Here is an 18,713-nt window from a genome sequence, read left to right on the forward strand (position 1 = left end):
CAATTTGCTGATTAATAATGTAATCTGTTAAAAAATAAATTTATCTCCTATATTTAAAGATATGTGACTACTGTTAATCCAGAGTGTTTAAGGTTGCAAGTGAAAACATTTTTTTAATATTCTCTGTGGTTATATGCATTTATGATATTTTTTAAATAATGCACACATTTAATTAAATTCAGCATTTTGTGAGTACATATTAAGTGTAATAATTAATTGTTGCAAGATCTCTGAACTGAGACAAATTCCCTGGCATCACAAGTACACACTATGATGACATGGCCAATGTGGTAGTATTGATACTGAAGCAATATCTGTGGTAGCTGTGAGCCTGGTATATGGAAACCATGTGCTGAATACACATGTAAAACAGAGACATATAGCCATTTTGTGTCCTTCACCTGCAAACTGAGTTATAGTAGTTCTACATTTAGTTTTGTGTATTTTTCTACATTAAAATATTCCTCATGGCATTGAAGGAAATCTTGAGAAACTAATTTAAGCACATGAGAAACATGAAAAAGTCACAATTAAGAGATATATCACGTCACTATTGACTAAAATGTGGGATTATCAGGCTCTTTCAACACAGAAATACAAACATCTTAGAAAACTGGAATTTCATAATATTTCCTAACACCATGAGTAAATTATGTGTGGCATACTAACAAGACATACAGAAGTAATAGAAATGTAATGTATACTGCAACAATACTTGTTATGCACTTTTCATAGGATTAAAAATACTGTGTAAGAACAGCAGAGATGTATGATAGGATGGTAAGGCAAATATTCTGTCACAAAGTGAATGATTAAAGATGTAATTATTTCTCCAAGTGTCATTCTATTTTCTCGTCATTTGACCACCTCTTCTTAAGTAAATGCCTAAACTTCCCTTCAAGCAACTCTCATTCCTTATCATTCCTTGTCTTCCAGGCATGACTGGAGCCATGGAAGATGCAAATGACACCACAGAGATAAACTTCATTCTTGTAGGGCTCTTTAACCACACTCTGACCCATGTGTTCCTCTTTTCCATGGTGCTCATGATCTTCCTCGTCTCCCTGATGGGCAATGCCCTCATGATCCTGCTCATCCATGAGGACCCCCAGCTGCACAAGCCCATGTACTTCTTGCTTAGCCAACTCTCCCTCATGGACATGATGCTGGTCTCCACCATAGTCCCCAAAATGGCAACCAACTACCTGATGGGCACCAAGTCCATCTCTCCTGCTGGCTGTGGAGCTCAGATCCTCCTGTTTCTCACTCTGGGAGGGGGTGAGTGCTCCCTCTTAGCGGCCATGGCCTATGACCGCTACGTGGCGATATGTCACCCCCTGCGCTACCCAGTCCTCATGAATCAGAAGCTCTGCTTGCATATGACTGCAGGCTCCTGGCTTCTGGGAGGAGTGGATGGACTGATGCAGGCTGGTGCCACTCTGAGCTTCCCTTACTGCCATTCTCGAGAAATCAACCACTTCTTCTGTGAGGCGCCCTCACTCGTGCGCCTTGCCTGTGCTGACACTACATTTTTTGAGTTTTTCATGTTTGTATGCTGCATCCTGATGCTTTTGATCCCTCTGTCTCTCATTTTGACTTCCTACAGTCTCATCTTGGCTGCCGTGCTTCGCATGAAGTCCACAGCAGCTCGGAAGAAAGCCTTTGCTACCTGCTCTTCTCACCTGGCTGTGGTGGGGCTCTTCTATGGGGCCATCATATTCATCTACATGCGGCCCAAATCCTACCATTCAGTGGCCCGTGACAAGGTGGTCTCTGCTTTTTACACCATCTTCACACCTGTGTTGAACCCCCTTATATACAGTGTGAGGAATAAAGAAGTCAACGGGGCTTTGAGAAAATGGCTGGAGAAACATTTTCTGGGACGTCTATAGTGAGAGTAATTTGATAAAGTGGCAGCAGTCAAACTGTATCTATATGAAATTTGTGTTATATCAATATATTTTTCTCTCACTTGGCCAATTTTCACTATTAAAAAACACAACTATTTCTTTAATATTTGGTAAATTAAAATTTACATTTGTCCTGCTTTCATACATCATTATGTATTTTTGTTCTGGACTTTGGACCTCAGCAATAATAGTAAGTGATTGAGGCACTGTAAATTAACGATAAGTGAGACATTGATAAAATAAAGGAGATTTTCAACTTTTAATGTCCTTGGGCCCTGCTCATGGAATCTCAAGGAAGCCAAACGTTAACTATTACCAGGTCAGGAAATTCAATCTGACCTGGGGACAGACTGTACATCTGATTCATTTATAAATAAAGCTAAGGGAGTTGAACCTCCCCAGTTCCCATAGGACTGAAGTCATACAGTCCTTCAGATAAAGTAAGTGCTTAGGTTATAGTCCTAAGATAAGGTCCATAACTTTCTAAAATGTCTTTCATCTAATGATTTGCAACATTTCTTGTTTTATGTCCTTAGTGAAGACTGTATCCCAGATAGTTGTCCTAACCTGGGCTGGGGAAACAAAAACAAACAAAAACAAAAACAAAAACAAAAACAAAACAGAACAGCAACAACAAAAATCCTTTGTTTTAGAGATTCTAAAAGATTTGCTCATTTTGTGTCAATAACACCAACTCTGTGTGTGTATGTGTGTGTGTGTGTGTGTGTGTGTAATTTTGAGGATGAATTATTTAAAGAGTGAATAATTAATTTAAAATATATCTTACCTTAATGTAATTTTGGTAAATTTCAAAAATATGTAGTTAAATGACTATGAAAATAATAGAAATCCTGTATGAAATATTGTCAAAATTTTTGCTTGAAGAGGATTTTGTGTGGGTATACATGAGTTAAAAAATCATTATGTACAAAGTAAGCAGATTGAACTATATACATTTAAATATTGTTTATATATCATAATCACTGGCTGGCTCAGTCAGTTAAGCATATGACTCTTGATCTCAAGATCATGAGTTCGAGACCCATGTTGGGTATAGAGCTTACTTAAAAAAATATACAGTAATCATGAAGCATAAAAGTGAACATCTTTATCTGAAAAAAGTAACACTAATTAAAAAATAATTCACACAGGATCAAATTAACCACATAAATCAATATAGACAATAGATTTATTCATAATAGTAATTAAGAAAAATTTCATTTTTCCATAGGTTAAAATAAACATCTATTTTATATTGACTTATATAGATAAAGTAATCTTTGATCACACCGAAAGTCTTAGGGCTTAAGCTATCACCTTCTTTAGTGGTTTTAAATTAAAGGAAGTAAATCTAATGACTTGGGAAAAGTCTTATAATCTTTCTACAACTTTTGAGGTGCAAAGTTTAGGATAATTAACATTTCAAAAAAAATAAAAAATATAACAAAGACCTATACCCTACATATTTTGATTTTAAGGAAATGTCACTTTAAAAATGAAGAAACCACAGTTTATTGTAACATTTCAGCTTCAGAGACGAGATTTTAGAATTTCTGAGAAATTCAGAATTCAAAAACAAACTAATAAACCAAAAGCAAACCAAAACAAAACTCAAATAAACTGTTAGCAGAAAATTAAGGGCCTTTAGAAGGCCATTGCTGAAACTAATTTAAGGCTAAATGTTCATTGAACTTGAACTAAAAAATGCGTAAAAACATCACTCATCATCAGGAAAATGCCAATCAAAACTATAATGATATATTACCTCACACCTGTCAGAATGGATAAAATCAATAACACAAGAAGTATCAATTGTTGGTGGGGCTGTGAAGGAAAAGGATCTGTCATACAGGATTGGTGGAAATGCAATCTGGGTTAGTCACTCTAGAAAACAATATAGAGTTTCCTTAGAAAGTTAAAAAAAGAACTACTCCATGATCCAGCAATTGCACTGGATACCCAAAGAATAGAAAAATAGTAATTCAAAAGGATACATGCAGCCCAATGTTTATAACATCATTATTTATAATTGCCAAAATATGGAAGGAGCCTATATGTCCATCGATTGATGAACGGATAAAGAAGTATATATAGAACTAGAGGCATTATGCTAAATGAAATAAGTCAGTCAGGGAAAGATAAATACATGATTTCATTCATATGTGAATTTAAGAAACAAAACAGATGAAAATGGAGGAAGGGTGGGAATACTCAAATAAGATGAAATCAGAGAGGGAGAAAGGCCATAAGAGACTCTTTACTATAAGAAACAAACTGAGGGTTGATGAAGGGGAGGTTGGTGTAGGTATGGGGCAATGGGCATTAAGGAGGGCACTTGATGTAATGACCACTGGGTGTTATATGCAACTGATGAACCACTAAACTCTACCTCTAAAACTAATAATACACTTTATGTTAATTAATTTATTTTAAATAAAATTTAAAAAAATGAAATCTTGCTATTTGCAACAAATGGATGGAGCTAAAGAGTATAATACTAATAAGAAAATAGGTCAGTCAGAGAAAGACAAATATACACTTGCACTCATATGTGGAATTTAAAAACAAAAAAAAATGCACAAAGGGAAAATATTGGAGAGAGAGCACAAGCAAGAAACAGACTTAATTATAGAAAACAAATTGATAGTTACCAGAGGGCAAATGGGTGGGTGGATGAACGAAATAGGCAAAGGGAATTAAGAGTGCATTTACCTTGATGAGCCCTGACTAATATATAGAATTGTTTTTGTTTTGTTTCATTTTAGAATTGTTACATCACTATATTGTACACTGGAAACTAATATAACATGTAATAATATAATATAATAATAATAAACTAATATAATAAAACTAAGTTTAACTATACTGGAATTAAAATTAAAAGAATAAAATAAAGCCTTATAGGATATAATCAGTATCTGTGTTCCTTCTTTACCTCCCAGTCATTTTTCATTGGGGTTCCAGGAAATGGCTGAGACTTTCCATGTTTCCAGTTCCTATGAGACAACTATTCTTTCTATGGTTCTATATATTGCCTGCCAGTCCCCATCCTGCTTTCATATTTTAAATGAAGGTCCCATTCATGAGCTACAAGAAGGCACATTGTCCAGATGTCTCCATTTCTCAAAGTGATGGAAACTTCCTGTGGTTGCTTGTTTCTTTTCTCTACTTAGCTCTTGGGTGTTGCCATCTCCTATGAAATTGATTTTCTGAAACCCTTTATCTCTGTTTGAAAATACATAAAGTGGTTTCCATTTTTGTAACTGGACATTTCGTAAGAACTTTCTATTTGAATGGAGAAGAAATCAAGCACAGAAAAAAAAAATGTTTGGAAAGTGACAAGCTTCTCAAGCATTTACTTCTCATGGTTATGGAAGAAGCAGCCATAAAAAAATGGGGAAAAAATAAAGCTATCTCTAAAGTCCTTAGCTTAGAATTGATAAAAAGATATTTCAGACCACATCACATTGAAAAAAGCACATAATTACATATCCTGCCTCATACATATGGAGTGGAAACTTCACTCCTCTCATGGAGATCAGAAGAAATCAGTGAATATTTGGAAAATTATATTTTTATGCAAAGATTCCAAAATATTCCAAATATACACCCTCAAGAAGGTGACTGAGAAAACCACTTAGCCACAAGAAAATCATTTTGTACAATTAACATGGTAAGTAGGCAATGAAGATATTGGAAAGGAAAAGAAAAATATTCCGGAGGAATGAGCCAAGTGTAATAATGAGAAAAAGTGGCGAATATGGTCTAAGGAAACAGAAAAATGCCTTTATTTATGAATGTTCTTCATCTAAAATATAGAAAGCAGCCATAAATGTGCCCATTGAGATTTGAGAATAGCTGAGAATCAACTCCTGTGTTTCTCCTGCTCTCCACTTCTTTATAGAACTATTTATTTGTGTTATCAGGACCTTGAATCACCAAATGTTTTGTGTATTTTGATGAATTGTATTTCACAGGTCATCTAAAAAGAGAAATTTATTTCTAGACCTGCTTGGTAACTCCTCATCACATGACTAAACACACATTTTGGTTGTCTCCTTTTGAGGGGTTGAACTTACTTTGTTGCAGAAAATTAAGTGAGCCAAACACTTGTTAATCACAAAAGAGAGCTCATTGATTCATGACGCTGGTTAATAATCTGGATTTCCTTCTTCTGGACTAAGAATCATACTGCACTTCCCTTGTCTTTGAAGTATGGGATGGTCTGCAAAACATCAGGGAAATAAGCATGTGTAACATCTGACTAGATGATTTAAGATCAAAATAACTGACCTTCCATGTCCGCTATTCACATGCCACAGACTGCTGATGTTCATGGTGAAAGAAGTGAAGGGGTGCAAGTTCCAAGATGATATATGGCACGATCAAGAATTTGATCTTTGTTATTTGATGACATAGGGACTTTTAAGCCATTGTTGGTTAAGTAGCATTTTTTCCAGTCTCTAAACACACTCATACATTCATTGATTTATTCCTGGTTCAGACATTGTGTCATTTCAATGAGAAAGTGTGGATGATCTCTGACATAACCTCTGACATAAAATATTAGCAATGCTGAAGTGAGATATGATAAAAAATGTATATGGGAAGAAAAAATTCATACACTTTTCTCAAATTTATTTGAATTACGTAGGAGTGCAATAATATAAAAGGAATTTGAAAAATCATATTTTTTATTAAGGTTTCTGTCTCTGTACTATATTTTAGTAGTCAAACTACTGCTTTGAAATGTAAACAAATTTGGGGGCGCCTAGGTGGCGCAGTCGTTGGGCCTCTGCCTTCGGCTCAGGGCATGATCCCAGCGTTCTGGGATTGAGCTCCACATTAGGCTCCTCGGCGAGGAGCCTGCTTCTTCCTCTCCCACTCCTCCTGCTTGTGTTCCCTCTCTTGCTGGATGTCACTCTGTGTCAAATAAATAGATAAATAAATAATCTTTAAAAAAATGAAATGTAAACAAATTTTATCCCTTCAGCTTTTCAAAATGGACACTGAGTGTATCAAAATAAGCTAGGGTTTTAACTTCTGTTGACTATGTCCCTCTTTAATAAAATCCCCATGAGAGGCTGAAAGTGATCATTGAATGTAGTGAATTTCTCAAAATTGTAGATATTCTAAGCCTTTGTCTGAGGCTCCACATGACCCCCTCCTCTCCAAAATTATTCTCATTTATAAATTGCCTTCTTCTTCAATAATTTAACAACTTTTAAAGATTTATTTATTGATTTTAGAAAGGGTGGGTGGGTAGAGATAGAATCCTCAAACAGCCTTAGTGCTGAGCAAGAAGCCTGACATGGGGCTCTATACCAGGACCCTGAGTTAATGACCTAAGCCAAAACCAAGAGCCAACAACCTAACCAACTGAGCCATGTAGGCACCCCATAAAATAAATTTTTAATTTCATCAGGAATATATGGCTGAGGAAGATAGTGTAATAAGAGGTTTCCCCGTTTATACTTCCCACCAACACCAATGTGCAGCTTTCCACTTATGAACTTGTATTTAAGTGACCTTTGGATTCCAGGTATTATGTTATGAAAAACAGATGGAGTCCAAGCCTGAGAATGACCTTTTTATGAAGGCATATGTACAACCATGTGCCACATTCTCCTGTTATGGTCCTGGTTATAGACTGAGAATGACCTCTGTAGACACCCAGTCTCCAATAGACTCAGCTACAGTTGTATATGGAGTTGGTCCTTATACCAGCACCATCCACCAAGGGATTTGGGAGATACCACACCCATCCTTGTCCCCAGATGCAGGCCCTCTAACTTTGACTAGAGTATTCTGAAGCAGCCCTAAGACTTAGCTCCCTGCCCACTGATCTGTTGTCCAGGGACATTCCTGCCTACCCAAGAACCTACAAGGGGCACAATAATCCAATGATCTGTACCCCGAGATACAAGTCACAGACACTCGTCACAGTTGACTCAATTTTTGTCCTGCTCAGCTATGATATGGGGCTAATCTTGCCTGAAGTAGGACGTGTCCACTTACCTGGTAAGAGCCCTCCCAGAAACTGAAGGGAGGGACTCCTATTCACAAATCTGGTTATGGTTTACCTTCTGTGGATTTTGGAGTAGAACTTTGTCTCAGTTGCATTCCTATTGACTATAGCCCTGGAAGACATGACTTCACCCAGGATTTTAGCCCAGTAATGTCCTTGGTAACAGGCCCTTCAACAAAATTATTAAAAATATCTGAGCTACAATAATTTCTTAATGGATACACAATATAAAAGGACATAAAGTCTGGCATCAATAGAATAAAATGTGAAAGGAGGGGTAGGAAAAAATGTAGAAGTTTTTATATGCTCCTGAATTTAATTTTTTATCACCTAAAATGGAGTGTTAGAACTTTAAGATGTTTTATGTATGCCTGGTAGTATTCACAATGCTAAAACCTACAGTAGATATAGAAGAGAGAAAAAGAAAGGAATCTAAGTATAACAGTACAAACAATCAAAAAATCACAAAGGAGACAGCAAAAAGAGAGAGGAACGAATTCCAAAACAGAGAACAATTATTTACCAACATGGCAATGCAATAGTAAGACCTTAAGTATCAATAATTATTATAAATGAAAATGTAGCAAATTCTTTAATCAAGGGGTCCCTGGGTGATTCAGTCATTTAATCATCTGACTATTGATTTCCGTTCAGGTCATGAGTGGCTCAAGATCATGAGGTGAAGCCCTTCATCTGGCTCTGCATTCAGGGGGGAGCCTCCTGGAGATTCACTTTCTCTAACTCTGCCCCTCCCCTGCTTGTATTTTCAATCTCTCTCTCATAAATAAATAAATGAATGAATGAATAAATGATAAATAAATAAATAAATAAATAAATAAATAAATTTTGCAATCAAAAGATTTAGAGTGGTTAATTCGATGAAATACCAAAATACCAAGATCCATCACTATGCGGTGTATATGAGACAGACTTTATCTCAAAGGGCACATATAGACTAAAACTGAATGGATTTCAAAAGAGATTCCATGCAAATGATTGTCATAAGATAGCAGGAAAAACTATGCTTATATAAGAGAATATATGCCTTAAGACAAAATGTATCACAAGAGACAAAAAAGATCAATAACTAACAATGAAGATTTATGTATGCACACAATACAAAATATATATATATGTATATATATATATATATATATATATATATTTGTGACCAATATCAACAGATATGGAGAAAAATCAACACAATGCAACAATAAAAGGAGACTGAAATAGCCCATTTTCAACAATGGGTGGATCGTCCACAGAGAAAATCATTAAGGAAACCAATGCCTTGTATGATGCTTTAGATAGAATTTACCTAACAGATATATAAAGAATTTTCAGTCCAACAACAGAATATGCAGAATTTGTCTCAAATCCATACACAACATTCTCTAGGATATATTATATATTAGGCTACAAAACAAGTTTTAACTCCTATAAGAAGAATGACTATAACAAGTATATATATATATATTTTTTTTTTTTGGTGGAATTTCTTTTTTTTTTTTAATGATTTTTTATTATATTATGTTAGTCACCATACAGTACATCCCCGGTTTCCGATGTAAGGCTCGATGATTCATTAGTTGCGTATAACACCCAGTGCACCATGCAATACGTGCCCTCCTTACTACCCATCACCGGTCTATCCCATTCCCCCACACCACTCCCCTCTGAGGCCCTCAGTTTGTTTCTTATAGACCATAGTCTCCCATGTTTCATTCCCCCTTCTGATTAACCCCCCTTTCTTTATCCCTTTCTTCCCCTACTGATCGAGTCATTCCTGAGCAGGATGGTTCTTAGTCTCCAAGTGTTTGAGTTTCTTCCAAATTTTTCCTTGTGGTTGAGTTCCAATTTCAGAGAGTTGTGGTCTGAGAATATGCAGGGGATAATTTCTATCTTTTGGTATCGGTTGAGACCTGTTTTGTGTCCCAGACCACGGTCTATTCTTGAGAATGTTCCAAGGGCATTAGAATAGAATGAGTATTCTTTGGTTCTGGGGTGTAGTGTTCTATATATATCTATGAGGCCCAACTCGTCAAGTATGGCATTCAAAGCCTTTGATTCTTTGCTTAGTTTTTGCCAGGGTGTTCTGTCTGTTTCTGATAGTGGAGTGTTGAGGTCCCCTACTATTAATGTATTTTTATCTATATGTCTTTTTATTCTGGTTAAGAGTTGGCTTGTGTATCTTGCTGCTCCCCTGTTGGGGGCATATATATTTATAATTGTCATATCCACTTGTTGAATACTTCCCTTAAGAATAATATAGTGCCCTTCTGCGTCTCTAACTATAGTCTGTAGTTTAAAATCCAATTTATCTGATATGAGAATTGCTACCCCAGCTTTCTTTTGAGGTCCATTTGCATGAAAGACGGTACTCCATCCCCTTACTCTCAGTCTGAATGCATCTTTGGGTTCCAAATGAGTCTCTTGTAGACAGCAAATAGATGGGTCATTTCTTTTTATCCAATCTGCAACCCTGTGGCGTTTTATGGGATGGTTCAAACCATTTACATTAAGACTGATTACTGAGAGATATGATTTTAATGTTGCCATGTTGCCAGTAAAGTCTTTGTTTGTATTGGCTGTGACTTTCTGTTCTGTATCACTCTTGGGGCCTTTTTACTTTTATAGAACCCCCCGTAATATCTCCTGTAGGGCTGGTTTCGTGGTTACAAAATTGGTTAGTGACTGGCGATTCTGAAATGTCTTTATTTCTCCATCAATTCTGAATGACAGCCTTGCTGGATAAAGGATCCTTGGCTGCATGTTTTTCTCTGAAAGAGCTTTAAATATGCTCCCCCAACCCTTTCTCTCATTCCAGGTCTGTGTAGACAGGTCTGACGTAATTCTGATGCTTTTGCCTTGGTACGTGAGAAATTTCTTTGCCCTGGCCGCTTTCAATACTGTATCCTTGCATCTAATATTTGCGAATTGCACTATGACGTGACGTGGCGTAGGTTTGTCGTGGTTGAGCTTGGGAGGGGTCCTCTCTGCCTCTTGGACACGAATGTTTGTTTCCCTCGCTAGATTAGGGAAGTTTTCAGCTACAATTTGTTCAAATATCTCTTCTAGACCTCTGTTTTTCTCCACCCCCTCGGGGATGCCGATGATTCTAACATTGGATCGTTTCATTGAGTCAGTAATCTCCCGTAACCTACATTCGTGGGCTTGGATTTTTTTAAGACCATCTTCTATTTTCATTTTTTCCTCTATTAACCCATCCTCCAATTCACTAACCCGTTCCTCTGCTTCTGTGACCCTGGCCGTCAGAGCCTCTAGTTTTGCCTGCATTTGGCTCATAGAATTTTTAATTTCTGTCAGATTCGCTCTCATTTCTGTCCTTAGGGATTCTATATTCTCAGTAACCTTTTCGTTAATAGTTTTTTCAATTCTACTCATCATTTTGACCATCGTTACTCTGAATTCCATTTCTGATAATTTGGTTACATCCATATCCATTATTTCTGTGGCAGAGGCCACAGACTCACTGTCTTTTCTTTGCTGGGGGGGGCTTCTCCTTCTTGTCATTCTGATGAAGAGAGGTTGCGGGGTTTCCAGAGCCCAAATTATTGACTGGGTCCCAGGCCGCGCCCCTTGTTTTATAGGGATCTTAGGGATGTGGGCTTCTTCTTTAAAGATTTTATTGGGGGAGGGGCCTGCTGCGCTGATACTCAGGCAACCCTGTTTTGGTAGAGTCTCCTAGTCCCCTGCGAGGGGTGATGGGAATGGGCACGCTGTGAGCCCATATTTCCAGGCTTTTGTTCTCTGGTGGCTTTCCCTGGTGGTCTGTTATGCCTCTTCTGAGAGTCAGAGCAGCAGAGGCTGAATTGTCACAGAACAGAGGGATTGCGGCCCATTCTCCACTGATGTTCTGGCCACTTTAACTCCATTACTGTTGGTGCTGCTCAACCCTGCAGCGTCCCGGGATGTGCGCCCCACACCCGGAGTCCCAGCCCTCACTTCCAGGGCTGGCTCGTCTCTGTCCTCTGTCCCCACGGGCTCCCAGATCTCCGGGTCTCAGTCTATGCCCCGTGAGCACACCGGGATTCCGGAGTTCTGTGAGAAGCCTGGTGGCGCTCTCCCGGCTCACCGGTCTCAGTCCGCTGTCTTGTGGGTGCCGTCCGTGAGTCCGTCCACCCGCTCCCCCGTGCAGGTGGTTGCCGCTTCCCAGTGCCCAAACGCGGCGGCTCCCTACCCCTTCCGTTTATCTTCCAATATCTGTGCGTGGTTTCATGGCTCCCCGCTTCGTACCTCAATACTCAGCACTGGAGATGTTCATTTGTAGAGATCCAGATGTATCTTCCTGCGTCTCAGGCTGATTCCGTGGTTGTTTAGGCTGGTCTGGTACCTATCCAGCTCGACTCAGGGGACCAGCTGAAAAAGGGGTCCCCTACTCCTCCGCCATCTTAGATTGTGGAATAAGTATATTTTCTGATCACATTGGTAGGAAAATAGAAGTCAGTAACAGAAGCAATATTTACAAATATATTAAATGCAAATATATTTATGGATACACTATATATATTATATATATATTTGTATTTCATATATAGTCAATATATTTGTATTTCCTTTATTTGTATATACACATATATTGCAGCAAAAGGATTTCTAACAGAACAGTTTATTGCAATAAAATCCTAGTAAATAAAAAAAGAAACATCTCAAATAAAAACCTAACTTTACACCCTAAAGAACTAATAAAACATACCAACCCCATGTTACCAAAAGAAAGAAGAAATAAAAATTACAATAGAAGTAAATGCAAATGAAAATAGAAAAACAGCAGAAAACATCAAGAAACTAATAGTTGTTTTTTAAAAGATGAAATTATTTTTGTTTGGTACACAAGATAAAAAGAGACTCAAAGAAAATTATAAAGAAAAAAGGAGACATAGCAACAGATAACAAAAAAGTACAAATGATCATTAAAAAAACTTCTATTAACAGTTATTCTAAAACAAATTGGATAACAGAAAATGAAAAAAAAGATAAATTCTTAGACACATCCAACCTACAAAGATTGAATCATAAATAAAAAATCTAAACGGAGAAAGGACAAGAAGACTGAAACAGTAAACAAAATATCCTAAAAACAAAAAGCCAAGAATTACTTACCTATCTTTATAGGTGAGTTCTATCAAACATTTAAAAATTAATGCCAATTATTCCCGAATTTTCTGTTCATGTATGCACACACACACACACACACACACACACACACACACAAATAGAAGAGTAGGGAACATTTGCAAATAATCTTACCAATCTTACCAGGGAAGCCTTGCTGTTAAACCAAAGCCACACAGTGACACTACAAAAACAAAACTACAGGCAAATATCCCTGATGAAGAGAGTTACAGAAATCCTCAAACCCAATTAAAGAGCACATTAAAGGAATCATACACCATGATCAAGTGGGATTTATCCCTGGGATATAAACATGGCTCAATATATACAAGTCAGTAAACATGATAAACCCCATGATAAACCATATATGTCACAAAATGATAGAAAAAATCATATTATCATCTCATTAGGTGCAGGAGAAACATTTGATAAAATGAAACATATTGTCTTTAAAAAACCCTCCAAACATTAGTTATAGAAACAAAACAAACAAAACAAAATGAAACAAACAAACAAACAAACAAAAAAACAACTCCACATAATAAAAGCCCTTTAAAGCACACCCACACTTAACAATATAATCAATACTAAAAATGCTGAAAACTTTCTCTAACATCAGAAACAACACAAAGATGATCATTCTTAAAATTTCTGTTCAGTATAGTACTGAGAGTTCTAGCCAGAACAATTAAGCAAGGAAAAAGTAGAAGACATTCAAATCAGAAAGAAATAATCTACTTTCTTCTTTTTACAGATTACATCATCTTGTAACCAGAAAAACACAGAAGAATCTATCAAATAGTTGTTAGAACTAATAATCAAATTCAGTAAAATTGCAGGATATAAAATCAATATACAATAATAAGTTTTGTTTCTATACACTATGATGAAGTATAAGAGAAGTTAAGAAAATAATCCATTTATAATAATATCTAATGAATAAATACTTTGGGAAAATTTAATCATGGAAGTGAAAGATCTCTACACTGAAAGCTATAAGGAATTGATAAATAGAATTTGAAAACTAATGAGGTACTGTATGGCGACTAACATATCATTAAAAAAAGATCAACATATTTTCAAAAGAAGTTGGAAATGCATATTGCTCTCTGAAACCTCTCCATGTTTAAAATCTGTCAATAAACTAAAATTCTGAAAAAATAAGAAATATAAAATAAAATATAATACTAAATATATTCATAATTTATTTTATATTTATATTATAAAAATATTTTTATATATTTACAACTAAAGAAATGAGGAAAATTCAAGCAAAGGAATAAGTTAGTAGAAGGAGATAAATACTGAAGATCTGAGTGGAAATAAATACAATAGATAATAAAAAGAAAATAGGGGAACACCTGTCTGGCTAAGTCAGTGGAATGTGTAAGTTTCTATCTCAAGGTTGGGAAATTGAGCTCCATGTTGGATATAAAGATTACTTAAAATATTTTTATAAAAAAGAGAAAATACAAAAATTTAACAAAGTTGAAGACTCCTTCTTTCATAAGGTAAACAAAATTAACAAACCTTTACCTAGACTCATTAAGAATAAAAGCATTCAAATAAGTAACATCAGGAATGCAAAAGAAGGTACATGTGATGCCACGTGAACTACAAAGTGTCATAAGATTATACCAAGAAAAATTACATGCCAATAAAATAAACAACTTAGAAAGATGGATAAATCCCTAGAAATTTACAATCTCCCCAGACTGAATCATGTAGAAAGAAAATCCAAATTGTTTCTTTATTTAGCTTACTTGTTTTTAATAAATAGTGCATCTGTAAGCCCACCAACAATCCAATCATTAAAACAGTAAAATTCTTAGAGCTCTTCAGAGCTTCTATCCTATTCTCATGCCTCCTCCATGTATCTGAATTTCTAGACTATCATTGCCTTGATATATTATTGCATTGCCAAAATATATTCATGGAAAATTATAGAATGCTATTTAAATTATAGAACCATCAGTGTTTTGAATAGAATAAAAATGTCTTATGCTGTAGGTTATTTGTTTTAGAACTTTTATTCACTTGACATTATTTTGCTATATTATTATAGCTGAATGTAACTTTGGGACACAGATTTTACTGTTAGATAAAACTCTTTTTTCTAAATTTTATCAAATACCTGTTCTATTTTTTTGGTGGGTGATAAACAATTTTCAATTTTATGCTATTATTTATGTTTCCTTTATGAATATTAATGTATATGTCCTTTGTTTCCCATGGTCAAAACCTTTTATTAGGTATGTATATGTGACAGGAATTGCTGGTTAATAGGATATGGAAATGGTTATGGTTTTGGAATTATGTCAAGTGGTTTCTAAAATTGTAGAAATAATTTACATTTGTAAGATAAATGTAAGTTATCCTGATAATCAACATCTCAAACGTTCAGACTGATTGATTAAGACATTTTAATTTTCAACAGTTGAATGAATCTGAATACTATTTAATTTTGAATAGTTTCCATGTTTGAAATTGTATACACGTGAACTATGTGTGTATTACATAAAATGATAATTGACATTACTTGCACATCTAAATTACACTCAGTATAATGCAGAAAAAATAAATAAATTTGTGTAGGGGAAGATAAATATATTTTCACTCTTCTAAATTATCAGCTGAGGTCTGTATAACAAAAAACAGATTGACAAAAGAAAACGTATACAAATATTTGATAAGCATCTTACAGAGCACAGAAGCTTTCATAAGAAAATGAAGAAGTATAGATGCAGTTAAACCTCAATGATTTTATATTAGGAGCAGTGAAGTGTGAAGAGTCATGGGAAATGTGATATAAGACAAAAACATGTATGAACTTCATTTAGAAAACTAACAGGTTTAGATTGCTCTCAGTGTCCTTCAGTCTTGAGTATCTTTTGATCATTACTTTAAATTCTCTATCAAGCTGGAGAATAGACACATGAAAAGATGCTCAATCACTCATCATCAGGAAAATACAAATCAAAACTACAATGGCATATTACCTCGCACCAGTCAGAATGGTTAAAATCAATAACACAGGAAATAGCAGATGTTGGTTTGGATTCAGAAAGAAGGGAACCCTCTTACAATGTTAGTTGGAATGCAAACTGATGCAATCACTCTAGAAAACAGTATGGAGGTTCTTCAAAAATTAAAAAAAAATAGAATTAACCTACAATGCAACAATACTATGTATTTATTATATGATAATGTCAATTGAACTTTCCTTTGGAATTTCATCTAAATCAGGGAACTGACTATGGATATTGGAGGAGGATGAGGAGGATGGTTGGTAGGGAATTTCTTAACTTTTTGGAGAAACAAGGTTCAAGATGTCTTTCGAGTGGTTCTAAAATAAACACTCATTTTTGCACTTTTCCTTCATCTATCAAGTAAAATATTGTTATTTATGTATTTAAAATGCATTATAGGTGACATAGTCTAACATGAGTACTTTAACTTTATGGAAAAGTTTTAACAGCATTTAATGTTACTGATACTTAGCAGAGTATTATCTTTTGAAATCAAAGGAAGGAGAAAAACTGATTAGATAACTTTGTATATGTTGAAGAAAAGTCCTAAGAAGTTTGCCTTTACTGAAAAGAAAAATATGTATTATTTATACTTATAATAAAATTTATTTGTATTTATATAATAACTATGTATAAACTTATATAAATAAATATGTATAAGATATATATATATATACTAATAGTCTACATTATATACTACATATATAGTGTATGCTAATTTGACAGAAATTTAAACTATATTTAATACTGCAGGATTTCATGGGTAATCAAGTGTGGGTGATATGTCTGATGATCAAAAACAAGTGAGAGCTAAAGGAAGGCAAATGGCTCGATAACCACACTCTCCCTGAAACTTGTATTGTATGTATAGGTTCAGATTATACCCAGAATATCCAAGTACTAGTCTCTGAAATAATAAAAGAACTGTATTAAGATAAGTTTTTATCATTAAACTTTGAAGAGAATAAGGGTAGAGTATAGTCTAGATCTTTTACTTGGCTGAGGGAAATGGTATGGGAGCATATGTTGATTCAGAAATTTAGTGAAACAGTCAATATACTGAAAGCCAAGTAAGATATATAACCACAACCTCTGATATGTTTCCATTTTAGATTGTCATTTTTGTCAATTAAGCATATAACACTTTTGAATGGGTTATGATCAATAGGCAATAATACTGTTTATGTGTATTTGTGAGTGTGTTATGTGTATAAAATCTGTAAATGTCTAGTTTTCAAAACTCCTTTTTGGGTATATTCATATATACGCATATATCAATAATTACTTTGAATGTAAATGGACTAACTGCTCCAATCAAAAGATATAATATGTCAGAATGGATTAAAAAACCAAATCCATTTATATGCTGCCTATAGGAGACTCATTTTAACCCTTAAGATACTTACAGATTGAAAGGGAGGGTATGCAGAAACACGTACCATGCAAATGGATGTCAAAAGAAAGCTGTAGTAGCAATATTTATACTGGACAAAATTGGTTTTAAAACAAAGATTGTAACAAGATACAAAAAAAGACACAATGTAATAATAAAGGTGATAATCCAACAACGAAATGTAATAATTTTAAATATTTATGCACTCAACATGACAGCACCCAAATACATAAAACAGTTAATAACAAACATTAAGGAACTAATTCATGGTAATACAATGATAATAGAGGACTTTTAAACTCCACTTACATCAGTGGACAGATCATCCAAAGAGAAAATCAGCAAGGTAGGGCTACTGGGTGACCCACTCAGTTAAGTGTCTGACTCTTGATTTAAGCTCAGGTCATGATCTCAGGTTCTGAGATGGAACCTCATGCCAGTCTCCACACTGGGCACGGAGCCTCCTTCAGATTCCCTCTCTCTCTCTTCCTCTGCCCTTCACCCCACTCTAAAAGAACAACAACAACAACATAACAATGGCTTTGAATGAAGACTGGACCAGATGGTTTTAACAGAATTATTCAGAACAGACCCAAACAGCAGAATACACATTCTTTTCAAGTGCACATGGGATATTCTCCAGAATAGATCACACATTAGGCCACAAAAAAGCATCATCAAATTCAAAAAAAGCAAAGTCATACCATGAGACTTTTCTGACCACATGGTATGAAACTAGAAATCAAACACAATGGGAAAAAAAAAAAAAACTCTGGAGAGATCAAAAATATATGGTAGTTAAATAGCATGGTACTAAACAATGAATAGTTCAACCAATAATAAAAAAAAAAAAAGTAAAAAGTACATGGAAACAAAGGAATATGAAGACAATACAGTCCAAAATCTCTAGGATACATCAGCAAAAGCTGTTCTAAGAGGGCAGGTTTTACCAATACAGGCCTAACTCAATAGGGAAGAAAAATCTTGAACAATGTAACATTGCACCTAAAGGAGCTAGAAAAATAATTCAAAAAAAACCCAAAACTAACACAAGGATGAAAATTATAAAGATGAAAGCAGAAATAAATGATATAGAAAATGAATCAACAGTAGAACAGATCAATGAAACCAGGCGCTGGTTCTTTAAAAAGATCAAGTAAATTGATAAAGCTCTATGGGTGCTTGGGTGTCTCAGTCAGTTAAGTATCCGACTCTTG

General features: G+C 35.1%; 1 protein-coding gene across 1 annotated transcript; it reads left to right on the forward strand.

Moving 5' to 3' along the window:
• The first annotated feature begins 873 nt into the window (after positions 1-873).
• LOC103680374 (olfactory receptor 2T8-like) lies at positions 874-1,892 on the forward strand. Its single transcript, XM_008709908.1, has one exon. It carries the CDS (start codon positions 882-884, stop codon positions 1,890-1,892), a length of 1,011 nt encoding a protein of 336 aa, XP_008708130.1. The 5' UTR covers positions 874-881.
• Positions 1,893-18,713: the final 16,821 nt, after the last annotated feature.

Source organism: Ursus maritimus, unplaced genomic scaffold, assembly GCF_017311325.1.
Source record: "Ursus maritimus isolate PB19 unplaced genomic scaffold, ASM1731132v1 scaffold_5, whole genome shotgun sequence".
In the NCBI taxonomy this organism is placed as follows: Eukaryota; Metazoa; Chordata; class Mammalia; order Carnivora; family Ursidae; genus Ursus; species Ursus maritimus.

Coding starts and splice junctions, on each gene's coding strand:
- LOC103680374 (XM_008709908.1), top strand. CDS start 882: ATGCCTAAACTTCCCTTCAAGCAACTCTCATTCCTTATCATTCCTTGT.